General features: G+C 49.6%; 1 protein-coding gene, 1 non-coding gene and 1 pseudogene across 5 annotated transcripts in view; all 3 read left to right on the top strand.

Annotated features, from left to right (window-relative positions):
• NUP214 (nucleoporin 214) overlaps nt 1–27653 on the top strand; it is a 97761-nt gene that overhangs the window by 44009 nt on the left and 26099 nt on the right. For 3 of the 4 annotated variants that reach the window (XM_066255931.1, XM_066255932.1, XM_066255930.1), the window contains exons 24-30: nt 4371–4470; nt 12113–12191; nt 12884–12962; nt 18100–18190; nt 19925–19986; nt 20506–22326; nt 24603–24673. In XM_066255931.1, the coding sequence (XP_066112028.1) occupies nt 4371–4470; nt 12113–12191; nt 12884–12962; nt 18100–18190; nt 19925–19986; nt 20506–22326; nt 24603–24673 (2303 nt within the window). The remainder of the gene's footprint in view (nt 1–4370; nt 4471–12112; nt 12192–12883; nt 12963–18099; nt 18191–19924; nt 19987–20505; nt 22327–24602; nt 24674–27653) is intronic. The other variant, XM_066255933.1, reaches the window with a different exon arrangement.
• Nucleotides 16386–16572, top strand: LOC136327701 (U2 spliceosomal RNA). The gene has a single exon (XR_010729857.1). It is a non-coding gene; the product is annotated as a U2 spliceosomal RNA (small nuclear RNA).
• Nucleotides 25709–25815, top strand: LOC136327731 (U2 spliceosomal RNA; annotated as a pseudogene).

The following is a 27653-nucleotide window of genomic DNA, read 5'->3' as shown; positions in this document are numbered from 1 at the left end:
TTGGCAGCAATTTATATTCTATCCTACAGGGAAGCAGCTTTCAAAGAAAAAGTAAAAGGACATTACAACAAAGAAAATACATTTACAAAGTCTTGTAACCCTCAAGGCTGGTTTAGAGCTGAGGTGATGCTATTTTAGCTTTGTGCTTAAAGTAACAGAGTCCTTGAATTATGAAAGGTGCTTCCCTAGTCTCTCACTGTCGATTTGTCCGTCTGCTTATTTTGTTTATACCCATGTGTTACAAGACCACGAGACATTGAAACTATAGTTCTGTCTGGTCTGACAGGAACCCTCTCCGGAGGTCCATCTCCCCAGGGGCCCTTCACATTTAGCAGTGGCCTAATTATCGCTACGCCTCGGGACAGAGATGGTCGCACTGAGTGGGGCTTGTCAGAGAGCATGGATGTGTGCTCGCGCAGGTGGGGGGCCCAGGCAGTTAGAAAGGGAAACACATGAGCAAGTGTGATGTGTTCAGTAAATTTCATCTTGACCTTCACAGCAAAGAAATTAAGATTAACAAATTAAATATGCAGTGCCATACTTCCTTTGAGCAACACTTCCTTCCATTAGAACCACTCACTTGCAAATTGCTTTTTATTATAATACCAGCAGTACCAGAGGAAAAAAGGGGGAAAAGAGCCTCATGTCCTTAAAAAGACATGCTCACGGCCCTGGCCGGTTGGCTCAGTGGTAGAGCGTCGGCCTGGCGTGCGGAAGTCCCAGGTTCGATTCCTGGCCAGGGCACACAGGAGAGGCGCCCATCCGCTTCTCCACCCCTCCCCCTCTCCTTCCTCTCTGTCTCTCTCTTCCCCTTCTGCAGCCAAGGCTCCATTGGAGCAAAAGATGGCCCGGGCGCTGGGGATGGCTCCTTGGCCTCTGCCCCAGGCGCTAGAGTGGCTCTGGTCGCGACAAAGCGACGCCCCGGAGGGGCAGAGCATCGCCCCCTGGTGGGCGTGCCGGGTGGATCCCGGTCGGGTGCATGCAGGAGTCTGTCTGTCTATCCCCGTTTCCAGCTTCAGAAAAAGTACAAAAAAAAAAAAGACATGCTCACCTCGCAAATCTCATCTCTTCTAGGGGTAATAAATAATGCACTGCACAGTACTTAGTGGCCAAGATACCTTTTGCCACACCAAATTGTCACACATAACTTGGACTTTTTTTCTTTATTTGGTGCAAAAAAATGCTTAAAATGCAGAGGACACCGCTACAACCAACGACTATGATCCAGCCCTAAAATGTCAGGAGTGCAAGGCTGAGGGGCTGCTGTAGATCAGATGCTTCTGTTCTAGCTGAATGAAGCTATTTCTTAGTTCTATCACTGCTTAGAATACAGTTTTTTAAAAGACTAAAATGATGGTGATTTGATTTAGACAAAAAAAGAATTACCATTATACTGTGAGAAAAGATTTCTAAGAAAAGTTCAAATAGTAAAACCCTTAGAAAGGCTTCTGAAATAGATATGAAAGAGCATAAACAAGATGACTTCCACATTCTTCGAGCCTTCTGAGAGAATAGAATCCTTTGATGTTCCCTTTAAACATTACTTGGACCAAGCGGAATCTTGGCATTGTGCTGAACAAATCTAAAGTCACGCTGATGGGAGTTGATTATTTATAAACTGAAAATCTGCCAGAATTGAAGATTATTCTGCTCTCAGCAGGAGGTGGTGTGATACCTATTCTCATTTTGGAAGCAAAAATCTCTAAGGTGTAGGCACCTTTGAATGGGAAAGGTGAAGTGTGTGCCACGTGGACAGGAAGTTTTGGTTGCTCCTCAGAAGGAGGGGGACAGGCGGTTGCCACGGAGCCTCGTTCTGCCCAGGGGGCAGCTCTCCTCAGAAGGAGGGGGACAGACGGCTGCCACGGAGCCTCGTTCTGCCCAGGGGGCAGCTCTCCTCAGAAGGAGGGGGACAGACGGCTGCCACGAAGCCTCGTTCTGCCCAGGGGGCAGCTCTCCTCAGAAGGAGGGGGAGAGACGGCTGCCACGAAGCCTCGTTCTGCCCAGGGGGCAGCTCTCTTCAGAAGGAGGGGGAGAGACGGCTGCCACGAAGCCTCGTTCTGCCCAGGGGGCAGCTCTCTTCAGAAGGAGGGGGAGAGACGGCTGCCACGGAGCCTCGTTCTGCCCAGGGGGCAGCTCTCCTCAGAAGGAGGGGGAGAGACGGCTGCCACGAAGCCTCGTTCTGCCCAGGGGGCAGCTCTCCTCAGAAGGAGGGGGACAGACGGCTGCCACGAAGCCTCGTTCTGCCCAGGGGGCAGCTCTCCTCGGAGGGGGACAGACGGCTGCCTTGGAGCCTCGTTCTGCCCAGGCTGCAGCTCTCTTCAGAAGGAGGGGGACAGACGGCTGCCACGAAGCCTCGTTCTGCCCAGGGGGCAGCTCTCCTCAGAAGGAGGGGGACAGACGGCTGCCACGAAGCCTCGTTCTGCCCAGGGGGCAGCTCTCTTCAGAAGGAGGGGGAGAGACGGCTGCCACGAAGCCTCGTTCTGCCCAGGGGGCAGCTCTCTTCAGAAGGAGGGGGAGAGACGGCTGCCACGAAGCCTCGTTCTGCCCAGGGGGCAGCTCTCTTCAGAAGGAGGGGGAGAGACGGCTGCCACGAAGCCTCGTTCTGCCCAGGGGGCAGCTCTCTTCAGAAGGAGGGGGAGAGACGGCTGCCACGAAGCCTCGTTCTGCCCAGGGGGCAGCTCTCCTCAGAAGGAGGGGGACAGACGGCTGCCACGAAGCCTCGTTCTGCCCAGGGGGCAGCTCTCCTCGGAGGGGGACAGACGGCTGCCTTGGAGCCTCGTTCTGCCCAGGCTGCAGCTCTCTTCAGAAGGAGGGGGACAGACGGCTGCCACGAAGCCTCGTTCTGCCCAGGGGGCAGCTCTCCTCAGAAGGAGGGGGACAGACGGCTGCCTTGGAGCCTCGTTCTGCCCAGGCTGCAGCTCTCTTCAGAAGGAGGGGGACAGACGGCTGCCACGAAGCCTCGTTCTGCCCAGGGGGCAGCTCTCCTCAGAAGGAGGGGGACAGACGGCTGCCACGAAGCCTCGTTCTGCCCAGGGGGCAGCTCTCTTCAGAAGGAGGGGGAGAGACGGCTGCCACGAAGCCTCGTTCTGCCCAGGGGGCAGCTCTCCTCAGAAGGAGGGGGACAGACGGCTGCCACGAAGCCTCGTTCTGCCCAGGGGGCAGCTCTCCTCGGAGGGGGACAGACGGCTGCCTTGGAGCCTCGTTTCTGCCCAGGCTGCAGCTCTCTTCAGAAGGAGGGGGACAGACGGCTGCCACGAAGCCTCGTTCTGCCCAGGGGGCAGCTCTCCTCAGAAGGAGGGGGACAGACGGCTGCCACGAAGCCTCGTTCTGCCCAGGGGGCAGCTCTCTTCAGAAGGAGGGGGACAGACGGCTGCCACGAAGCCTCGTTCTGCCCAGGGGGCAGCTCTCCTCAGAAGGAGGGGGACAGACGGCTGCCACGAAGCCTCGTTCTGCCCAGGGGGCAGCTCTCCTCAGAAGGAGGGGGACAGACGGCTGCCTTGGAGCCTCGTTCTGCCCAGGGGGCAGCTCTCTTCAGAAGGAGGGGGACAGACGGCTACCACGAAGCCTCGTTCTGCCCAGGGGGCAGCTCTCCTCAGAAGGAGGGGGACAGACGGCTGCCTTGGAGCCTCGTTCTGCCCAGGCTGCAGCTCTCAGTTTTGCCAAGTGTGTAGGTGAGATCCGAGAGCTTTGCTCAGGCCTTCTGAATAGTTCATAATCCAATGTCATTAAGTCTTGGGAGATGGATTTAAGTTATAAGATGAGAAAAGAGACAAGAAACAAGCCTAAGACGAGTAAGTGGGTGTCGCGTTAATCTCAGTTGCTTTCCCTTAACACAAGCTCTTGGCCTTCCCTCGGTTCTTGTCCAGGCTGCGTTTGGCACATTTTACCCACTGGGTTCGGCTCACTAGGCCGTGAGCGCCTTTGGAGAAGAAACTCTGAGTTAGGCGTTTTTCATATCCCCAGTTCCTTCCAGTCTGGCAGTAGAAAGCCCATGGGAAGAGTGGTTGAGTGGATGGGTGGCTGAAATCCTTGGTCTGAATGCCCCTAATCCTCTGGCTCTTTCTGCACCTTTCAAGGTGAGCCAGCAATGTGGCAAGTAAGCTCAGCTCTGCTCTATGAAATCTAGCGAGGGAATGCTGTTTCCCTGAACTAGGGCATCTGATTCAATTGCATGAAGCCTTGTCTCATCATCTTTATGAATGGAGGAGGCCAGGCGGTCCACTGAACACAGCTGTGGAACTCCCGGGAGTAGATTTCGTTCCAGTAGTAAGATGCATTCTGCTTGAGTTTGTGTCCTGGTTATTTACTTATGGCTGGACTTTTTGATCCCCCCTTCAATTAATATGCCTCTCTTTCCTCTGTTTCAATAGCTGTCAGTACGTTGACGGAATCAACTTTGAAGACTGTCCCTCAAGTGGTAAACGTGCAGGAATTGAAGAACAACCCTTCCCTCGGCTCTGCAGCGATGGGGTATGTTAGCCTTTGCCGAGAGTCTGCAGTGAATTATTCTGTCGTAGTGAGGCGCTGCCTGCAGGGGGCGCATTGCTGATGACACAGGGTGCTTAGTTTTCCTGCAGAACTTTGGGTTATAGGAGGAGCGGACAGCTAATCTTGAGTACACAGTTGGGTTTTCAGATTGTCTTCTTCAACTTGACAGTGACAGTTGCCTCATAAGCCTTTAAAGTCTGTGTTAGTGACACCCAGTGTACTGTTTGTCATGTGGCCTACATGTGGTGCACAGGGGTTTCAAATCAGGTGGAGGGCTTGACTTTTTTCTTTTTAATGCTCTTGCCAGAGTTGATGCTTCAGTTCTGTTGCAGACTTGATTCTGAAAACTCAGCGGTGATCTTGAGATTGACAGTCTCCTTCCTCATTTCCTCACTCCAGGCATTTCTGTTCCTTCAAGTTTATTTTGCCTTTTTTTTTCTTTTTTTTTACAGAGTCAGAGAGGGATAGATAGGGACAGACAGACAAGAACGGAGAGATGAGAAGCATCAATCATCAGTTTTTCGTTGTGAGACCTTAGTTCATTGATTGCTTCCTCATATGTCCCTTGACCGCAGGCCTTCAGCAGACCGAGTAACCCCTTGCTCGAGCCAGCTACCTTGGGCTCAAGCTGGTGAGCTTTTTGCTCAAACCAGATGAGCCCTCGCTCAAGCTGGCGACCTCGGAGTCTCAACCCTGAGTCCTCAGTATCCCAGTCCAATGCTCTATCCACTGCACCACCGCCTGGCCAGGCTCTTGCCTTTTGTATGAAAACAAAACCAAACCATTTCTTAGAGGGCAGCAGCCCTGTTTGGAGACTCCCAGCTTCTCTTCTTTGCCATATTCGAGGCTGGGTCCTTGTTGCCAGGGCTTGCTTCTCTTTGGTCTCAGTCTCTTAGAATCCAGGGCACCGGCTCCCTCCCGCAGTTCTGGGCAGCGCCGTTCATAGGCTGTGCCTGCCCCATGGCTCTGTGTCTTTTGTTGCTGTGGCCTCTTTAGTCCAGCCCAGCCTCCTCTGTGGCATAGGGAAGAGTTGAGGGACATTTCCTCAGGTTGAATGTAGGGATTGTGAGGACCAGTGTCGTTCAGGGAACTAGTGTCTGAGACCAGTGTCGTTCAGGGAATTAGTGTCTGGTGCCCATGGGAAGTCCAGCGGCAAGAAGAGCAGCCACAGAAGAGGTTGTGGGTTCAATCCCCGGTCAAGGCACATACAGGAACAGATTGATGTCTCTTATTCTCTCTTTCTCTCTCTCTGTCCCTTCCCTCTCTCTTTAAAGTCAATAAATTAGAAATTTTAAAATACAGAAAAAAGAAGAAGAGCAGCCCCAGACCTTATGTTTTTTCCACATCATGCCCACTCTCCCCTACCCCAGGCCTGCGCCCTGTCCTGTTCTGGCTTTACCAAGTGGCCCTGCCTCCCTAGTCCACTGGCCTTCTCTTTTTTCTCCAGTGGTCCATTTATCAGCACTGCCTGTTCAGGAATTTCATAGTTAGCTTGATGCCATACTAACAGACAAAAACAAGCCTACCCACGTTTGTAGCTTGTAGTGACCTTGAAGCTTTGGTATGCTGTTGAAGACCAAGATGGCATTTGTGGTGGTTGCGAACTTCTCAAGGGAAAAAAATGTGCATTAGAGGCTGGGAATTGTGGCCAGATTCCCAGTGTAGAAAAGGCAAAGAAGAGCCACAGAAAGACAATATTACATACGAGGAAAATCCAGCTTAATGGTGAAAAATGCAGTCGGGCATTTCTGAGATATTTTAGCCACTAACCACACCACGAGAAATAGCTCTTGGTGATTTCACTTTGCCTTTTCTCAGGCTTCATGTCCCTCGAGGGTCCCTCTGAGTGATCTTTGGTAAGGGCTTTCTTAGAGGGACAGTTCTTTCTGACCAGAAAAATAGGCACAGAGATTAAAAAGGAATCTTTCCCTTCCTTTCCCCACAGAATTGGACTCTGGTGCAGTTATTTAATTTGAATGCCCAGTATACTGCCTGGAATGTAGTTTCTTTGAAAGAACCGTTTATCAAATAATATGTAAACTCTAAGCATAATTGATTGATAAATGGAAATTCGTATTGACCATCTCCCTCAATAGAAAGCTTCAGAGGAAAATATATTCATCATAAAATTACTGAATTTTAGATTCTATTAAGCAGTAGTTTCCTAAGTGTATTTTTTTTTTTTTTTTTGTATTTTTCTGAAGCTGGAAACGGGGAGAGACAGTCAGACAGACTCCCACATGCGCCCCACCGGGATCCACCCGGAACGCCCACCAGGGGGCGATGCTCTGCCCCTCTGGGCGTCGCTCTGTCCGACCAGAGCCACTGTAGCGCCTGGGGCAGAGGCCAAGGAGCCATCCCCAGAGCCCGGACCATCTTTGCTCCAATGGAGCCTTGCTGCAGAAGGGGAAGAGAGAGACAGAGAGGAAGGAGAGGGGGAGGGGTGGAGAAGCAGATGGGTGCTTCTCCTGTGTGCCCTGGCTGGGAATCGAACCCAGGACTTCTGCATGCCAGGCCGACGCTCTACCACTGAGCCAACCGGCCAGGGCCCTAAGTATATTTTAAGTATTTAATTTTCATGTGACAAGTACTATACGGTGAGCTGACATATTTCTGCCATTGATATGTTTTGTGTTCATTGGCTTCGCCTGTTATATTCACTGACTGACCGTCCTTTCTAAGGGAGAGGGTTTATCTGAAGCAAACCTATGGCTGTCGGGCTCCTGAGCAGAGCGCAGTCCCTTGGGGCGTCTGCTGTGAGCACAGTGCTGCCCTAGGTGTGAAGGGCACAGTAGTGACCAAGTCACACCAAGTCCCTGCTTTCCTGGCACTTACATTTCAGCCAGAAGACAGCCCAAAACTGGCAGTTATGCACAGTTCTTCAGTTGCAGTGCGGTAAGTTCAGTGAAGGAGAACCGGGTGCTAAGCAGGCATGCAGGACCCAGTCTGGTGGCGTCTGGGCAGGCGGGGGCGTTGGGGAGGAGACGGTGTGCTAGCTGAAAGCTCACCGCTGGCCAGAAGTGGCTCGGCAGAGTGCAGGGGAGAGTGCTCTGGGCGGTGCGGAATGTTGGATGGCCGGGGCCCGGCGGGGCAGAGCGGGCTGGACAGGAGGTTCCGAGAGGGCCAGTGTGGCCGGGGCCCGGCGGGGCAGAGCAGGCTGGATGGGAGGTTCCGAGAGGGCCAGTGTGGCCAGCAGGATGTGGGCTGGGAGAGGGTGGGACCGTATAAGGTGGGATTTTTGGTTGGTTGGTTGGTTTTTACTGAAACACACCAGACACATCATTCCTTTCAGGAATTTTGTTATTCGTTTCCTCATTTTTTTCAAGTGACTTAGCATTTTCTATGTGCCACACAGTGTGTGAGGTGCTAGGTGTAGAGCAGTTAGCAAAGCAGACCTGTGAACAGCCCTGCCCTGGTCACGGAGAGACAGTGATGAGTGAAATAGATCAGTGACATATCATAGATGATGACAGGCATGGTGGAGAAATTTTAAAGAGGAAAGAGGTGCCCTGGCCGGTTGGCTCAGTGGTAGAGCGTCGGCTTGGCGTGCAGGAGTCCTGGGTTCGATTCCCGGCCAGGGCACACAGGAGAAGCGCCCATCTGCTTCTCCACCCTTCCCCCTCTCCTTTCTCTCTGTCTCTCTCTTCCCCTCCCACAGCCAAGGCTCCATTGGAGCAAAGTTGGCCCGGGCACTGAGGATGGCTCTATGGCCTCTGCCTCAGGCGCTAAAATGGCTCTGGTTGCAACAGAGCGACGCCCCAGATGGGCAGAGCATCGCCCCCTGGTGGGCATGCCGGGTGGATCCCTGTCGGGCGCATGCGGGAGTCTGACTACCTCTCCATTTCCAACTTCAGAAAAAGACAAAAAAAAAAAAAGAAAGGGGTTCAGGGATAATTGTCTGCACGTGTGTTGCAGTTTTAATTTTTTTTGTTGTTCTTTCTTTCTGAAGCTGGAAATGGGGAGAGACAGTCAGACAGACTCCCGCATGCGCCTGACCGGGATCCACCCGGCACGCCCACCAGGGCCCACGCTCTGCCCACCAGGGGGTGATGCTCTGCCCCTCCGGGGCGTCGCTCTGCCGCAACCAGAGCCACTCCAGCACCTGGGGCAGAGGCCAAGGAGCCATCCCCAGCGCCCGGGCCATCCTTGCTCCAATGGAGCCTTGGCTGCGGGAGGGGAAGAGAGAGACAGAGAGGAAGGAGGGGGGAGGGGTGGAGAAGCAAATGGGCGCTTCTCCTATGTGCCCTGGCCAGGAATTGAACCCGGGTCCCCTGCACGCCAGGCCGACGCTCTACTGCTGAGCCAACCGGCCAGAGCCATGTTGCAGTTTTAAATGAGGTGGCCAAAGGAGGTGCTTCTCACACCTAGTTAGTGGCTCAAATGTTCTGGAAATACCAGACCATAGTTCTTCCACCATTAAGCTGGATTTTTCTGTCTTTCATAACATTCTGCCTATTGGTGGCTTTTGACACTTGACATTTGGATAAAGACTAAGCGGCCAGCGAGCAGGTCTCATGGATATCCTAAGAAAAGAGCGCCAACCCCGCGTCTTGTAGTGGGAAGCATGTCTGGCAGGTTTAGGAAAGAACCAGGTGGCCCTGGCAGCTGGAGAGGAGGCGGGGGCGGGGGGCTCCTACAGGGGGCGGGGCATCCAGCAAGCTTGGGCCAGACTCCACAATCACTGAATGTTTTATGAGCAGTTGAGTGACCAGCTTTGTTTTTTGTTTGTTTTTTTAACTTTAGCAATGTTTTAAAACTGAAGCATGATTACAAAAAAGAATGAAATCTCGCTATTTGCGACATGGATAGACCTAGAGGGTATTAGGCTAAGTGAAGTAAGTTAGATAAAGACAAATGTGTATCCTTTTGTTTATGTGTGGAATCTAAGAAACTAAACAATTGAACAAACAGAAGAGACTCATAGATACAGAAAAACTGATGGTTGCCAGAGGGTTGGGCCGTGGGGGTATGGGCAAAAAGGGGAAGGGGAAGAACTACCTTACAGTTAGTTACAAGTAAGTCATAGGGATATAAGGCACAGCATAGTAATAACAGTAATGTCACGGTAATTTTGCACAGGAACAGATGGATAGTGGACATTCTGTGGTGTTCACTTTAGAAGGTGTGTAAGTGTGAAATCTCACTGTGTTATATACCCGAAACTAATATAATATTGCAGGTCAACTATACTTTAATTAAAAAGAGCTTTTACATTCCAGAATAAAGTTAGACATGAAAAAAAATAAAATTGAGACCTAACTTACAGTAAAATTCATCTTTTTTAGAGTATAATTCTTCTGTGCTCTGATAAGTGCAGCTAGGTGCATAGGACCTGTGGTTTTAGCAGGAAGCCTCTGGTCCTATATTGAGATTCGATCAGAAGGGCCAGCGTGGGGACACTGGACACAGGACAGTTAGGGCGCTTTTCCTTTTCTTATTGTGGTGAAATATACATATATAACAAAATTTACCATTTTAGCCATTTTTAAGTGTACAGTTCAGTGACATTGTTACATGTACAGTGTTGTATAACCTTTACCACTCTTAATTCCAGAACTTTGTCATTGTGCTGACCAGAAACTGGGTACCCATTAAACAGTCACTGTTCACTCCCCTTCCCTCCAGCCCCTGGTAACTTCTCTTCTACTCTCTGTCTCTGATAATTTGCTTATTGTTGATGCCTCATATTGGTGGAACCGTATAATATTTGTCCTTTTGTGTCTGGCATATTTCACTTGAAGATTCAAGATTCATCTGTTTTTAGCATATGTCAGAATTTCATCCCTTGTCTGACTGAATAAGAAATACTCCGCTGTGTGCATGTCCCCCATTCATCTATTCATGCACACTTGGGTGTTTCCCCCTTTTGGCTGTCTTAAATAATGCTACAGTAATGTTTGTGTACAAGTATCTGTTTGAGCCCCTGCTTTTAATTATTTTGGGTAATATTTTAGGAGTGGAATTGCTAGATTACGCAGTATTTCTTTTTTTTGTTTTTTTCTTTTCCAAAGAGGAGGGGAGATAGAGAGACAGACTCCCACATGCACCCCAACCGGGATTCACCCGGCATGCCCACTGGGGGGCGGTGCTCTGCCCATCTGGGGCCATGCTCGCGAGTGAGCTATTTTGAGTCACTGAGGTGGAGGCTCCACAGAGCCATCCTCACTCAGCACCTGGGCCGATGTGCTCAAACCAACCAAGCCATGGCTATGGGAAGGGGAAGAGAGAGAAAGTGAGAGAGAAAGAGGAGGGGTGGAGAAGCAGATGATCGTGTCTCCTGTGTGCCCTGACTAGGAATTGAACCTGGGACATCCACACACTGGGGCAACGCTCTACCATTGAGCCAACTGGCCAGGGCCAACTATTTCTGTGTAGCTTTTTGAGTTAAATGTAGTTCAAACTGGTAAAAAAGTACTTGCGCTTTTTTATATTTCCAACAATGGATGAGTGTTCCAATTCCTCCACATCCCCACCAACATTGTCACTGTCATGTGCTGCGTAGAAAGGGCACAGTGTGGTGGGTAGAGAGGGTGTTACATTGACACTTGAAACCATCTCAACTCAGTGAATTAAAAATACATAGAATAAAAGAGCATGTATTTTGTTCTTATTGGTTGGAGTGTTCTAGAAATGTTAATTAAGTTAAGGTGTTTAAGAGCTTTCCTGTTTTATTCCAACAGAGAATCTGGGTATGCTTGTAAGAGTGTTGCTAATATTTTTTCTATGAGGCATGGGCTTATTTTTGTCCTTCCTCTTCCAGGTTTTTTTGTTTTTGTTTTTTGTGCGAGAAACAGAGAGAGGAACAGATAGGGACAGACAAGCAGGAAGGGAGAGAAACGAGAAGCATCAATTCTTTGTTGCGGCTGCTTAGTTGTTCTGACAACTGGCTGACAGAGGACAGAAAATTGATTGAAAAAATTGATCCCAAGAGCCGCCAGTTGAACTTTCATCTGTGATTGCATTGAACTGGTGACTTTTTCCTCACGAATTAACACTTAAATAATTTTTGAAATCACACTTTGCTGCATCTCATGTGCAGGGCTGACAACAGATAGTGAGCGCTCCTTCTCTAAACAGGGCTGCACTCTGATTCTCTGGCACAGGCGCAGGTTGGCCACAGGCCGTGCACGTTCGAATCTCTCGTGTGCCACAGAGTGGGTGCGCACTCTGCCCTCGGGGCGGCTCTGAGAAGCTGAGCTCTTTCTGGAAGTCCTTCAAGCCATATGTGGTGCCGGGGATCCCAGAGGTCCTGTGAACGTTCCCAGGCTAGGAAACAGGGTCAAGGATTCCCCACAGGGTCTGGAACTGGGGCTGGGGGACGGGCGTAGATGGAGAGGGCTTACTCTCCAGGTAAGAAACAGACCTGCTTCTGACTAGAGTGTTTTTAGGATTGCTGGAAGAAAATAAGTGTTAAGTTTACTGCTTTGACTTTCATAATAAAGACCCAAATTCCATTTAAAGAATTTATCCTTCAATCTGAAAAATGCCCCATGACCTTGGTTGGGGTCCGGACATCTGTCCTCTGCCCAGGTTGGCGCCGCTCACTGGACCAAGAGCAGCTGAAGGGTGAGTGCGCTCTCCGCCAGTCGTGCGTTCCTCCTGACGCCCGCCTTCTCTTTTTCAGTCCCTCGCTGCCGTACCCTGCAGCCAAAGCCCCTTACCCCATGCTGGCTCCAGCGGCTGCCAGCAGCCACGCTAAGCAGGTACGTGACTGTTCCTGCTTTGTGAAATATCATGCAGTGTGACTAAGGCAATCCTGTGTTAAGTCCTCACTTCGTGTTAAATAAGCTGGAAATCTGACCCTGACCTGGGACCCTTTCCCCACAGTTTAGACCAGTCTTGGTGTAGCAGGCCCGGTCAGGACCTGATGCTATCTCCATGGCCACTGGGTGTTCTGCATTTAGCACTCATGGGGCACAGTTCTCCTACCTTGTGTGTCTATGGGGAGTTTGGGTCTCAGTAATTTCCCTTTAACATCATCTTCGTGAATCCACGCGACAGCCCTGTGTGACAGACAAGACAGGAGTTTAGATATGTCTCACCTATGAGAAGCCTCGGCTCATGTGACTAACGCAGGAGGAGCCCATGGCTAGCACATTTCAGTGTCTTTTACGGGCCAAGCACTGTGCTGGGCCCTGAGAGAAAGCTACACACTAGAGGGTGTGGCCCTGCTTTGTTGGCACTTGCAGAATGAGGATTCCGTCCTCTGATAGGATTCTATATGTGACAAGCATTTAAAAATATTGGCTTCACTTGAAACTTTAAAAAATTATTTGAACTAAATAAATGTGTTTATGCTTGTTTATTAAAAAATGTGTTATCATTTAACATGTTCCTTTATTCCAAAGGATGATTACTGGGTTCTCATATATGTTTTGCTTGTGTTCTCTTACAGGGGTTACTAGTCAATTCCATGAAGCAGTCTGGGCCCACGCCAGCCTCCGCGCAGTCGTCATCCAGTGATAAAACTTCAGGTTGGTTTGCATTTTTGTTTTGGTTAAACTACAGGTGAGACTCTGCCACGGAAGTTATTTTCTAGACCCCAGACAGAACCGAGTGGAGAGATCAGAAGGCCTCGTGGGTGAGGCTCTCCAGGACGTTAGGGAGCCCTTCTGCAGCTCTGTAGACTTGTGACACGAGGGCAGCAAGGCGAAGCTCTCCTTTAAATGTGTGTTCCGGAAAGGAGCAGGTATGCTGTCCTCCCGGCCTTGCTGGGTGGTCCGTGCACGGAGGGCTGGATTAGAGCACGGCCACTGCTCCTCTACTGGGAGGGGCGAACACTTCTCTAGGTTCACCATGACAATTCAAAGTCTAGTTAAATGCAAAAAGTAAACTGGTCTCTTACAATATAAGATTTCGGAGTAGATGGAATGTCAGTATTAAAAGATTTTATGACTTGACATATTTTCAACACTTACTCAAGCATAATTATTTGCAAAAATTAGTTTTGCCATGGGTGCTTTGCCAGGCATCCACATTGCCCAGGGGCAACCTGAGGCAGGAGTATCCTTTTATGTATAACAATTTTAATACGGGACCCTCCGCAGCACCCCTTTGCTGGCCTCTTTCCCGTCACCCGCTTCCTGTGACCTGTGTTACCTCCTGCTCCAGAGGTTTTGTGCCCCCTGTGTGCCATGTTTTTACAGCACTCTGGACTCTGGTGTTTATTCTGATTCATGTGTTTGAGCAGTCTTCAAGCTAATTTGGTTAGAGATGCTGAACTTCACATGTTAGCGATCTGCTTTCCACAGTCTCTCCTCAGTCATCCACTCAAACCTTTCTGTCATCAGAGGCTGTCTGTTGGATATTGGTTTGTCTTCACCAAATACTCCTTGACTCAGAAGACAAACCACAGCCATGTAAAGCAGAGCTGTGCTCTAGCACTGGGGTTACTACACAGTCACGATCGCTGTCATGTGACCTTGCATGAGAAGTGCAAAGCCACGGTCACTGTTGCGTGACCTCATGTGACAGGTGCACAGCCACAGTCACTGTCACGTGACCTCGCGACAGGTGCGCAGCCATGGTCACTGTCACGTGGCCTCGCATGAGAAGTGCACAGCCACAGTCGCTGTCACATGACCTTGCATGAGAGGTGCACAGCCATGGTCGCTGTCGTGTGACCACGTGTGGGAGGAGCACAGCCACGGTCACTGTCACGTGACCACGTGTGGGAGGAGCACAGCCATGGTCGCTGTCATGTGACCACGTGTGGGAGGAGCACAGCCATGGTCGCTGTCGTGTGACCACGTGTGGGAGGAGCACAGCCACGGTCACTGTCACGTGACCATGCGTGAGAGGAAGGCAGAGCACCTTCTGCCAAGGAGCTGAAGACTCAGGCTAGAAGGAAGAGTTTAGTGCAATTGTCAAGGACCTTTGAATCATGTAGGGCAGGAGTCCCCTTTTTACACAAGGGGCCAGTTCACTATTTCTCAGACCAGTGGAGGGCCGGACTATAAAAAAAACTATGAACAAATCCCTATGCACACTGCACATATCTTATTTTAAAGTAAAAATACAAAACGGGAACAAATACAATATTTAAAATAATGAACAAGTAAATTTAAATCAACAAACTGACCAGTATTTCAATGGGAACTATGCTCCTCTCACTGACCACCAATGAAAGAGGTGCCCCTTCGGAAGTGTGGCAGGGGCTGGATAAATGGCCTCGGGGCCGCATGCGGCCTGCGGGCCATAGTTTGGGGACCCCTGATGTAGGGTTCAAAATAATTTTTTTTCAATTTCTGGTTAATATTTTAGAAAATAATTTTGGAAGATAATACATCCTAACTTCTTCCAAGAACCTCACTGGAGAGGTATTTTGTTTTTACTCCTGAAATAGAGTCAAGATCTAAGGGGCTTTGCTTCGTACATGTCTTATGCAGTTGGTATGAGATTTATCATTTAGTGTAAGTGTGAAGTAGTTTCTTCCATCACCAGGTGTTTACTTCTGTATTCACTTGCAGGATAATAAAAAAAGGACTTTTGGTGATGGGGCAGGGATTTTCCTGAGAAATAATATTTAAGAATTTGCCAAAGCCTGCCTGACCAGGCGGTGGCGCAGTGGATAGAGCGTCAGACTGGGATGCCGAGGACCCAGGTTCGAGGCCCCGAGGTCGCCAGCTTGAGCAAGAGCTCATCTGGTTTGAGCAAAAAGCTCACCAGCTTGGACCCAAGGTTGCTGGCTCGAGCAAGGGGTTACTCGGTCTGCTGTAGCCCCACAGTCAAGGCACATATGAGAAAGCAATCAATGAACAACTAACGTGTAGCAACACTCAACGAAAAACTAATGATTGATGCTTCTCATCTCTCCATTCCTGTCTGTCTGTCCCTGTCTATCCCTCTCTCTGACTCTGTCTCTGTAATTAAAAAATAAAAAAACGAATTTGCCAAAGCCTGACCAGGCAGTGGTGCAGTGCATAGAGTGTCAGACTGGGATGCAAAGGACCCAGGCTCGAAACCCCGAGGTCACCAGATTGAGTGTAGGCTCACCAGCTTGAGCACGGGGTCGCTGGCTAGAGCGTGGGATCATAGACATGACCCCACAATCGCTGGGCTTGAGCCCACGGTCTCTGGCTTGAGCAAGGGGTCACTCGCTCTGCTGGAGCCCCCCTCTCCCATCAAGGCACATACGAGAAAGCAATCAATGAACAACTAAGGAGCTGCAACAAAGAATTGATTCTTCTCATCTCTCTCACTTCCTCACTTCCTGTTTCTCTGTCCCTATCTGTTCCTCTCTCTGTCTCTGTCACACACACACACACAAAAAGAATTTGCCAAAAAAAAATTTTTTAAAAAGGAACATATCTGAGCCTGCCTGGGCGGTGGCGCAGTGGATAGAGCGTCGGACTGGGATGCGGAAGACCCAGGTTCTAGACCCCGAGGTCGCCAGCTTGAGTGCGGGCTTATCTGGTTTGAGCAAAAGCTCACCAGGTTGGGCCCAAGGTCACTGGCTCGAGCAAGGGGTTGCTCGGTATGCTGAATGCCCACAGTCAAGGCACGTATGAGAAGGCAATCAATGAACAATTAAGGTGTTGCAATGCGCAATGAAAAACTAATAATTGATGCTTCTCATCTCTCCGTTCCTGTCTGTCCCTGTCTATCTCTCTCTGACTCTCTCTCTGTCTCTGTAAAAAAAAAAGAAAGAAAAAAGGAGCATATCTGAAACATTATTTATTAATAATGGAGCCTGACCTGTGCTGGTACAGTGGGTAAAGATAAAACAGGCTTGCCCAGTCAAGGTACCTATGGGAGTTGATGCCTCCTGTTCCTCCCGCTTTCCCTCTTTCTCTCTCACCCCTTTCTAAAATGAATAAGTAAAAATAAAAAATAAAATAAAACCAAATTTAATAATGGAAATACCTTCATTATTTTTCTGTTCATAAAAGTATTACATTGCCTCTTGGCCTTTTGGCTAAGATCAAGTGTAGTATCTGTTCTTACCAGTTTAATAAAAGGATTACAGGTCCACAAAAGAGTATGGAGTAGAGATAGTGTAGCAGGTGAGAGCTACCTGTACATCCCATGTGGCAGAGATGACGACCCCACCAATTTGATATGTATCTCTCGAGTGGACTTCATTGTTGTTTTTAAACAGAAGGAGGTGTATCTTGTATACACTGATTGGTGGTCGTTTCTCCCTGTCCCTCCCCCCGTACTGTAAATATCCTGTTCATCTTTGCAAGTGCAGCTCTCCCTCCCTCATCGATATGGCGCTCCCCATTCAGCTTACCAATATTCAGCTGATAGTTTAACTTGTTTCTGGTGTTTCAAGATCATAAGCAGTCCTGCATTGAATATCCTTGCCCACACCACATTGGCTTATAATATATAGTTTTAAAAATAATCTTGCCTGACCAGGCGGTGGCGCAGTGGATGGAGCGTCAGACTGGGATGCAGAGGACCCAGGTTCGAGACCCCGAGGTCGCCAGCTTGAGCACAGGCTCATCTGGTTTGAGCAAAGCTCACAAGCTTGGACCCAAGGTCACTGGCTCAAGCAAGGGGTTACTCAGTCTGCTGAAGGCCCGCGGTCAAGGCACATATGGGAGAGCAATCAATGAACAACTAAGGTGTTGCGACGCACAACAAAAAAAAACTAATAATTGATGCTTCTCATCTCTCCGTTCCTGTCTGTCTGTCCCTGTCTATCCCTCTCTCTGACTCTGTCTCTGTAAAAAATAAATAAATAAATAAAAAATTAAAAAAAAAAAATAATAATCTTACTGGCCCTGGCCAGGTAGCTTGTTTGGTTAGAGCGTCGTCCTGATACACCAAGATTGCAAGTTCAGTCCCCAGTCGGGGCACATGCAAGAATCAGCCAGTGATGCATAAATAAGTGGGCAACAAATGTTTCTCTCTCTTTCCTCTCTAAAATCAACAAATAAAACAAGTTTTTTTCAAACCTCAAAAGAAGGCACTTATTTTGTTGTTTGTTTTGGGTTATTTTAAATGTAGTTTTCTCGTTCCCCTCCCCCTTTAAAAGTAGAGTCATCAGGGAAAGGTCGACGTAAAGGCCCAAACTGGGGACGAGCAGTTGTGTGAAGCCGAACGTGGGGAAGGTGCTGCGCTGCACTGGCAGCTTCCTGCACGTCTCTGCATTACAGCCATCATGGTTACCTCCGTCAGTTAAAAAAAAAAAGGAAACTAATCTGCTAAATACAAAAACTGCTATGGCAAATACAGAAATAGAGAAAATGGATAGCCAAGAAGTCACTACTCGGAGATACGTAGTTAATATAAACTGTTCTCTTTATTATTTTTTCCTTCGGTATGTATTGCTTTTTATAAAGCTAATAATTATAAAGCTACTTATAAAGCTTAACATTTTAGCTGCACTAGAATTATTTTGATCTCTTTCCTGGAAAGGAGATTGTTGTGGTCTTGGTTTGGAATTAACGTTCACAGAGCCAAAGAGCGAGCTCAGAGACCCTGAGCGTGACTTAGGCCACACGCGCGCCCCGTGGTTGGTTGCGTGGAGTGCACGGGTGGCCCGCAGGCACGGCAGGGCTGCTCTGTGTGTGCCACACAGCCGGTGTCACGAGACTGGCTGACGGGAACCGTGTTTCTAACTACCTTTTTGTAACGTTCTCATTTTTTCCCTAATTTTAGGGCCAGGGACCACCAAGGTAGAAACTGCTGTGACTTCCACCCCATCTGCTGTTGGGCAGTTCAGCAAGCATTTCTCATTTTCTCCGTCTGGGTTAGTAACGAACGTAACTTTTGTGGCAGATCCCTAGCAATCTGGAGAGAGAGTTTCCCCAGATCTTCTCATCAGCAAGGTGCTTATTAAATGTTCACGAGCCCCGAGTGCTTAACGCTACATCTGGCAATAGTGGCAGTAGCTTGGTGTCCTGATGTAAATCTGTTTCCCCTTTCTGATTCAAGTTCACATGTGTTATTACATATTTACTTGTTCTGCTTTTTAGGCTGAGCCTCGGTGTCTTTGGGTCGTGGGGCTGTGTCAGACTCGGTACTTAATCTGGTCTGTCGTACTGAGTGAGGTCTTGTCTTTCCGGCCCGTGTGGACTGGCTCACTGCCCTGAGAGGTCGGTGTGCTGCTCCTCTGAGAGAAGGCTGCGGGTCAGCCGTGGAGGGCTACCGGCCACTGTGGACGCCTCGGAACGTTGCCCGGCATCCTGTCCCTTCAGAGGTCGGGTTGGGCTCTGTGTGGCGGAGGTGAAGACACACCCAGAGGTTTTTTGCCGTTGTGGGGCGGCATGTTTGGCCCAGGAGATGAGCCTCTTCCCCTTTCCATGGAGGCGGCTGTAACCGGGACCATGGACCACGCCCTCTTCTCTGGTGCTGACGCGCTTCCTGCGCACTTTTCAGGCCTCCCTCATCCACGGGAAAGAGGCTGTTAGAGCAGGTTTTGAGGAGAGGTATATATTATAGTATTTTCTCTCTCCTCTGAATCACTGTGCTGTGCTTCCCAGAGGTGGTTTGGAGCAGATTGAGAGGAGGTCCGTGCCAGGAGTGAGTGCGTCTTCTGCAGACGCTGCTGGTCAGTCGTCTGTGACCTGGGACGGCTCTTCCCGTTCTCACAACAGGCCAGAAAGCTTTGGGTCATCAGGCCAGGGGCCGACCTTTATTAGATAAAATTTCTTCACCAAGGTTGAGACAGAAAAAGGATTTTTCTTAATCACGGTAAACGTTTAACACGTTCTTTTAGATGGTCTTTGACCATTCAACAAAGGCCATGCTGAGTTTAAAAAATAGATCTAAATTCTTACATTGTGTATTATACTTGATGGGCTTGGTTTCTTACATTTTAAAGTCATACATTGACTTAAACTTGCTACCTGAGCTTTTATCACTGTGAACAGTGTGTTCCGGCTCCCACCGTGCTGAGTTTTCCTCTGGCTGTGTTGTTCTCACTCGCCGTGGAAGGAAATGTACTGAGGGAGAGGGGCGGTAGGAGTTCGGAAGAGTTTTTGAACTGAAGGTTCCCAGCCCAGAACCAAGAGTTGTGTCCAAACAGCAGAGACAGCAGCTTCTCTTTCAGGACCCCCGCCCTCTCCCCTAGTAGCGCGCTGTCCCGACGTGCTCTTTGCTGTTGGGGCGGGTGTGGGAGGTGCTCGGTCACCCAGCCTGGCTTGTCTCCTCGCCAGGCAGGCCCTCTGCGGTCGCCACCCTTCCCGCGTGCACGTTCCTGTGCACATCCACCACCACCGCTTTGTCTTCCTTGGGACAGGGCTGCCCCCACGCCTCTGCCGGGACAGCCCAGCCATCCCTCCGTCCACGGCCTTCTCAGCTGCCCCTCCCCCACACACAGACAGCCTCTCGCGGCCTCACAGATGTGCTTTTTCTCTGTGGTTGATGTGCTAGATTGTAAGTTCCCAGAGAGATCATGGGAATGCATTAGAAAGTACAGTATCAAAGGGGCATGTTTGCTTTAGGTGTGTTTCTTTTTAACATCTCTTCTTCCACTCCCTAGGACTGTCTTTAATTTTGGGTTAATCACACCGGCACCGTCTTCTAATTTCACTGCCACACCAGGTATGGTCTCTGCGCTGCCCAGCATCGATCGCTTCTGCGTTCCCCGACGAGTGCGGGGTTTCCGTATGGATGTGTTGTCATTTTACTTGCTGCTGAGTCTTGCCTCAAGTGCTTGTAATAAATGTAGTGCTGGTGTTATCCGTTAGAACGGGCTGGTCCGTGGGCGAGCTCTGGGCCGAGAACGTCACTGAGGAAAGCACACATGGGGGAGGACAAGGAAAGGTGCCTTTTTATTTCTCATTTAGGGTAATTAATGTCCATTTCAAGTATCCTAGACATGGTGTACTTGTTGTGATTTACTGGTTGTAAAAAGATAGCTATGCCTCCCACGTCAGAGAGACGGTGCAGGCAGCAGACGTTCCTGCAGAGAAGCACTGACTGTCCCCCCCAGGGGTGGCTGCACTAGCACCAGCCACCCCAGTGCATCAGGGCGGAGACTGGCTTAGAGATGGTCAGTGGAGACGTGACAGGTCATTGCTGCTAAGTCCAACCCATCTCCTAACTTCTTTTCCTTACCAGGGGCGGCACCCCCGTCTAAAGAATCAAACCAGCCGGATACATCCTCGTTTGGCGGAGGAGGCAAGCCTTTAACCGAGATCGCTCCTGAGAGCTCCTCTCCCTCGGCGGTGACAACAGCGTCAGCCTCCCCCGGGGCTGCCTTTGCTCAGCCAGGAGAATCGGCTGCGTCGAGCAGCAGGCCTGTGGCTCCTTCTGGACTCACTCTCTCCACCCCTGCCAGCAAGCTGGAAGCCCCGCCATCCAAGCTGGGAGAGCTTCTGTTTCCGAGCTCTCTGGCTGGTGAGACTCTGGGGAGCTTCTCAGGCCTGCGAGTCGGCCAAGCGGAGGACGCCACCACACCGGCCAGTAAGGCCCCATCTGCAAGCCTGACTAGTGCCCAGCCGGCCAAGGCAGCCCCCGCCGCCTCGGGCTTTAACTTCTCTGGCCCTCCCGTGTTGGGGAAGCCTGTGGAGCCTCCTGTGACTTCCTCGGTGACTGCTGCCACAGCGCCCCCCGCAGGCAGCAGCACAAGCACTAGCGGTGCGGTGACTGGTGTCTTCAGCAGTCTGCCCCTCACCAGTGCAGGGTCCTCTGGGGTCCTCAGTTTTGGTGGGCTGTCTCTGAGTGGTAGCAAGTCTACTTTTTCATTTGGAAGCCAACAGACGAGTAGTTCAGTGCCCTCATCAGCCCTACCATCGGCCACCACTGCCACCTCCCTTCCCACATGCTTCCCCACGTTGTCATTTGGTGGCCTCCTGGGTTCAGCGTCTGCCCCCACCCTACCTGCGTCCTCTGCTAAGAGCACAGAGGAGGCAACATCCCCTCTGCCCGAGAAGCCGGGCAGCAGCGAGGTCTCGGCACTGGCAGCCTCACTTCTGGGGCTGCAGCAGTCAACCGCTCTGCCTCCAGCTCCTCTGCAGACTCCCGACTTCGTAAAGAAAGCGCCTGCCCCAGCCCAGCCCACGGGCAGCAGCCCCGGCACCACAGCGTCTGGTCCCAGTTTCCTAGCGCCTTCTGCAGAGGCCACTCCAGCAGCCACCGAGGGCCCTGACACCAAGACAGAGCCGGCATCTCCTGCTTCCTCCCTGTCCGTGCCTGGGCAGGCTGCTGTCACAGCAGCTGTGGCCCCAAGTGCAGGCCCTGGGGCCGCAGAAACATCAAGTTCTTCCCCCACGACCACCAGCGCCGTTTCCAGTGGTGCTCCAAGCCCGGCTGCAGACACGGCGGTGTTTGGAACTGTCACTTGTGGCTCCTCCGTCTTTCCTCAGCCACCTGCTGCCAGTTCCAGCTCAGCTTTCAGCCAGCTCACCAGCAGCACGGCCACCGCTCCCTCGACCACGCCTGTGTTTGGGCAGGTGGCAGCCAGCACCACACCGATCCTGTTCGGGCAGCAGACTGGCAGCACAGCTAGCACGGCGACGGCCACGCCGCAGGCCAGCAGCTCAGGGTTCGGCAGCCCAGCCTTCGGCACCTCGGTCACGGTGGGCTTCGGACAGACGGCCTTCGGGCAGGCCCCGGCCTTCGGGCAGTCGACCAGCAGCGCGGGGAACAGCTTCTCCTTCAGCCAGCCCGGCTTCGGCTCTGGCCCTGCCTTTGGGCAGCCCGCATCCTCCACGTCCACCAGCGGGAACGTCTTCGGAGCCCCTCCAAGCTCCAGCAGTTCCAGCTCTTTCTCGTTTGGCCAGTCTTCTGCCAACACAGGAGGGACGGTGTTTGTCCAAGGCAACCCCCCTGCTTTTGGTCAGAGCCCTGGCTTTGGGCAGGGAACCTCTGTCTTCGGGAGCACCTCGGCCCCCTCCACGACAGCGTCACCCTCTGGGTTTAGCTTTTGTCAAGCTTCAGGTAAGAGTTTATGGACCCTTTGAACCTGTCCCCCTCTGTATTACTTGAAGCATTTGCAACAAATCTGTATTACTTTTGTAATTAAAAGAAAAAAAGGGAAAGCAAAGGCTCCAAAGGTCGCGGAGAGGTGCAGGGCTCTGGGGTCCTGGGTCACTGTGGCCCAGCGCTGCTCAGGGAGTGCTCCGCTCAGGAGCCACCGCAGTGCCAACGGCACGGGTCACAGAAAGCTCACACTCACGGCAAGTGACGCACGGCTCAGAAATAGGAAGTTTTTAATTCAGAAGTCACTTTAGAAGTCATTGTGTCCAAAACTGTCAGGCCATAAGGTGACCGATCTGTTGGCATCAAGTACTAACGGAGGCAGAACTGCACCCCGAGCCCTCGGTCCGTCCACGGCCTGCCAGCATGTTCCCTTTCCTCCAACACCAGCTTTCTACGTATAGAAAGTTTGGTCTTTTATATTTTCAATCTTGTAATTTTTATTTTTTATTTCTTATTGATTGATTTTAGAGAGGAAGAGAGGGAGAGAGAAGCATTCATTTTTTTGTTTCTCTTCATTGTGCATTCATTGTTCGTTTCCTACATGTGCCCTGACCAGGGATCAAACCCTCAACCTCAGTGTTTCGGGATGACGCTCGAACCAACTGAGCTAATCAGCCAGTGCCTCAGTGTTATCATTTAAAAAGAAAAAAAACCACCCAAATGTCTCAATCTAACTTTTTTCTTTTTTTAATTTATTTATTTTTTACAGAAACAGTGAGTCAGAGAGAGGGATAGACAGGGACAGACAGACAGGAACGGAGAGAGATGAGAAGCATCAATCATTAGTTTTTCATTGCGCGTTGCAACACCTTAGTTGTTCATTGATTGCTTTCTCATGTGTGCCTTGACTGTGGGCCTTCAGCAGACCGAGTAAGCCCTTGCTGGAGCCAGCAACCTTGGGTTCAAGCTGGTGGGCTTTTGCTCAAACCAGATGAGCCTGCGCTCAAGCTGGCGACCTCGGAGTCTCGAACCTGGGTCTTCTGCATCCCAGTCCGACGCTCTATCCACTGCGCCACCGCCTGGTCAGGCTACTTTTTTCTTTTTTAAAGTAAAATGCAACCTTTTACTTCCAAAAGTTGTATATGAGGGATTAAACTCATATACAATCCCCGAGCAGCTCCTTTTACTTCTAAAAGTTGCAATAGAACAACTTGAAAATCTTTTTCTAAGTCTTGCTTTCTGATAGTTTTGAAAGGCATTTCTTCAGCAAGTAGGCCCTGCAGGAAAATGAAGATCACTGATTTCTGGGTGGGCAGGATTCCACGTGACCACTAACTCATTCCTTTGGTGATAACTTATTTGAAAATGGTTCGTAATTTATTAGAAAGGGAATCTCTTCTTTCCTTCCTTCAACAAATGTTTGTTATGCTCCCACGAAGTTTGGCCACGGGGACAGCATGGTGAAGGTAGTTTTGATGTCCACCTGCTGGTCTGCAGAGGCTCGTGGCTGATGTGAGTGATGGCCAATGTGGTAGCTTGGCCTAGAAAGCGGACAAAGGAGCAGGCCTTGTGAGTCTCGGAAAGGAGTGGAGTATTGTATTCAACACGATCTCTAGTGCATCCTGTGTTCATTCAGTGCCTGAGAATCCCTCATACACAAGTTTAATCAAATTTCGACATAACTAAAAGTCTTGGGAGCAATCTTTCTTCACCCAGCAGCTGTGGGAAGGTGCCTGAGCCATCACTCCAGCCCTGGTGGAGGAATTAAACTCGCCTGAGCTTCCCTGCCCAGACCAGCAACAAGTGAGCGCAGGCCTCCCGCCTTCCGACTGCTTGTTGCAATGTAGCTGTGCCTGGTCTTCCCGGGCCCTGTGCAAGCAGCGCCTCGACTGCATTAGGCCACATCGAAGGAGGATGCACTACCCTAGAAGAATGTGGAAACCAGGGAGTAGAAATGTTCGTAAGGTCGGTCATGGGAAAGATCTCTTGGCCACTACACGTCTAGGAAACAGCTGCTCAGAGAGTATATTGTCATGGTCCCCACCTCCCTGGGGTTTGGTAGGAGACAGGATTCAGTCCTTGTGACTTCAGAATTTATACTATTAGAAAAAAGTTAGCAGTGCAAGGTTATATTTACTTGTATTTTTCTCCATTTCATACATAGGAAGACATTTTATTCATGGGTTGATGTATTGTGGGCTATCTTAGCAAACTGAAAGCCTTTTAAAAAGAAAATCCACTTTGATGTTGTAAAAGACTTCCACTTAAACGTTTGTTTTCTTTTTCTTTTGTAGGTTTCGGCTCTAGTAATGCTGGCTCTTTGTTTGGTCAAGCGCCCAGCACTGGTGGAACGGTCTTTGGCCAGGTAAATACGTATGTTGACCTCTGTTCATGTTGATAGCAAACCCATCCACGTTGTTCCGATAGATCAGGGGTTGGGAACCTATGGCTCATGAGCCAGATGTGGCTCTTTTGATGGCTGCATCTGGCTCACAGACAAATCTTTTTTAAAAAATAATAACGTTAAAAATATAAAAACATTCTCATGTATTACAATCCATTCATTTCCTACCGCTCATGTTCATGGTTGCAGGTGGCTGGAGCCAATCACAGCTGTCCTCCAGGACAACACCAAATTTTTATTGGATAATGCGTAACATACACGGGTCGTTGTTTGGCTCTCACCGAATTACATTTTAAAATATGTGGCGTTCATGGCTCTCTCAGCCAAACAGGTTCCCAGCCCCTACGATAGATGCTATAAGCAGTTTGTGTTGAACACCTCCCCCCAGCAGACAGCTGATATAGTCTGAGCTCCACCTTCCTAGCTCCCTCAGGACACAGAAGTCTCGGCAACTGATTGGAGAGAATCACTACAATTTTGATCCTTCTTTAAAAGCATATTGCCTGGTTTCCATCGTCCTCTGCCTGTTCTGTTAGGCCAGGGGTTGCAGACTATGGCCCATGGGCTAAATCTGCTCCTGGACCTTGTCCTTTTTTTTTTTTTTTCCCCCTTAAGGTCATTGAGCTAAAAATGCTTGTTACCTTTTTAAATGGTTATTTAAACAGAAAGAAGAAGAATGTACAACAGAAATCAGGGGCTCCTTGCAGTGACCTAAGCTGTATTGATTTCTTATTTGGTGGCTATCTATGTACTGGGTGTCATTTTAAGTGCTTCCTACAAATTGATTCATGTCCTTAGTCAGTACTTCTGAAAGTTGGGTACCGTTACTGTCCTCATTTGACAGACGGGGACACCAAGAAGCCAGGGAGGTCGCTGCTGTTAGATTACAGTGACCTCACAAGGGGTCCCTCTGAAGAAAGGTGTTCTGAGACGTCAGAAATTACTTTCTCAGAGTGGACTTGGTGTTTGTCCACTAGTTAATAAAGCGACAGGCAGAGCACCTCTCGGCCTTTTGGCTAAAATCAAGTGAGGTATCTGTTCTTCTCAGTTTAAATTGGTAGTATAGTATTTGTTTTATGTACGTCTTCAGTAGGAGATTTTCTTTGTCATTTTTGTCCTTTGAAGATGGGCTCTGCTGTAATCAGTGACCCTGGACAGAGAGAAGTAAAACTTCTGATCTCTCTGGTTCTGGGGGTGGCAGATTAGATCGTTCAAACCGAGTTCCCCACTGAAAATGGCTCAGAGTGCTAGGTAGAACGTAAAAGCCATAGTCTTAAAAGTACTGGTAAGCTAACAAGCTATTTTGCCAAGCCAAATTCAAAAGCAAATGGGAATCTAGGGGAGTGAGTGGAACCCAGAACTCAGTTGTGCCCTGAGAGCATTCATTGATCTGAGAAAATCTGGATTTCCTATTTGAATAACTCCAGCGGGCAGAAATCACTAACCAAGGTCTGTGTGCCGTGAGCACTCCTCCCACAGCGAGCCAGGACTCTGGATCCCCAGCCCCAGCCTGCGGGTGTGGCTGACACCGTCTCAGGCGGTGCTGTGTGCACGTGTCTAGCAAAAGCAGCAGGCGCTCTGAAGAAAAGTAACTTTACCCTTGGCCTCAAATAATTGATTTTATTAAAGTACAGATGGCATACAATATTATGTTAATTTCAGGGTTCATTGTGGTGATTCAACATTTATCTCACCACGCTAAGTTTAGGAACCATCTGTCACCATTTAAACTTGTCACATTATTATTGACTATAATCTCCTTTACCTCAAATAATGTTTAAGGACATTGATTCCCATACCTAAATTAGTCACAAAGGAAACAAGGAACTATGATCAAGAGTCAGAATAAACAGCAGACATACATTGCCGACTTCTTAGGCTATAAAACATGTGTGTTTTACATGTTTAGAAGAAAGGAAAACAAACTTAAAAATACCAGTAAAGAATAGGAAATTACAAGTATCATAGCTGCTTTGAAAAAGAACCAAATAGAACTTGTATCAAGTTTCATATCAGCAATTAGACCCAGGTGAAGACAACAGTAATACACTAGACCACTAATCAGTGAACTACTTCTGTGAAGAGTCAGATGGTGAACAGTTTAGACTTTGAGGGCATGGTTATGTTGCCATAAAGCTTTATTTACGAAAGCAGCAGGCTGGATTTGGCCCGTGGACTATAGTTGGCTGATCCTTGAACTAGAAGGTAGGTCAGATGAAGTTATCTGGACTGCCTCATGGAGAGCAAAAGAAAAAAGGAAGATGCAAAAGAAGGAGCAAAAACCTTAAAAGAAGGAATTCACATACACTTAATCAGAAGGAGGAGAGAGATAAAGATTGTGTGGCAAAACATTAGAAGAGAAAAAGACAAACTTCTAAAACCAGTAGAAAAAGAGTAGCCCTGGCCAGTTGGCTCAGTGGTAGAGCGTCGGCCTGGCGTGCGGAAGTCCCGGGTTCGATTCCCGGCCAGGGCACACAGAAGAGGCACCCATCTGCTTCTCCACCCCTTCCTTTCTCCTTCCTCTCTGTCTCTCTCTTCCCCTCCCGCAGCCGAGACTCCGTTGAAGCAAAAGATGGCCTGGGCGCTGGGGATGGCTCCTTGGCCTCTGCCCCAGGCGCTAGAGTGGCTCTGGTCGCGGCAGAGCAACGCCCCAGATGGGCAGAGCATCGCCCCCTGGTGGGCATGCCGGGTGGATCCCGGTCGGGCGCATGCGGGAGTCTGACTGCGTCCCAGTTTCCAGCTTCAGAAAGATACAAAAAAAAAAAAGAAAGAAAAAGAGTTAGCCACAGGGTCAGAAACCCCACAAATGCCCACCAGAATGTATGAAAGGAAATTGATTCTAAGATCTAGCGAAGTGAAACTGCAGAACTACCAAGATAAAATATTAAAAGTGCTTGGAGGAAAAACAAACAGGTTCCTTTCAAAGGAGAGTTAGTGAGAC

Source organism: Saccopteryx bilineata, chromosome 2 (assembly GCF_036850765.1).
Source record: "Saccopteryx bilineata isolate mSacBil1 chromosome 2, mSacBil1_pri_phased_curated, whole genome shotgun sequence".
Classification (NCBI taxonomy): domain Eukaryota; kingdom Metazoa; phylum Chordata; class Mammalia; order Chiroptera; family Emballonuridae; genus Saccopteryx; species Saccopteryx bilineata.
This window is presented reverse-complemented; position numbering and strand designations above follow the sequence as displayed.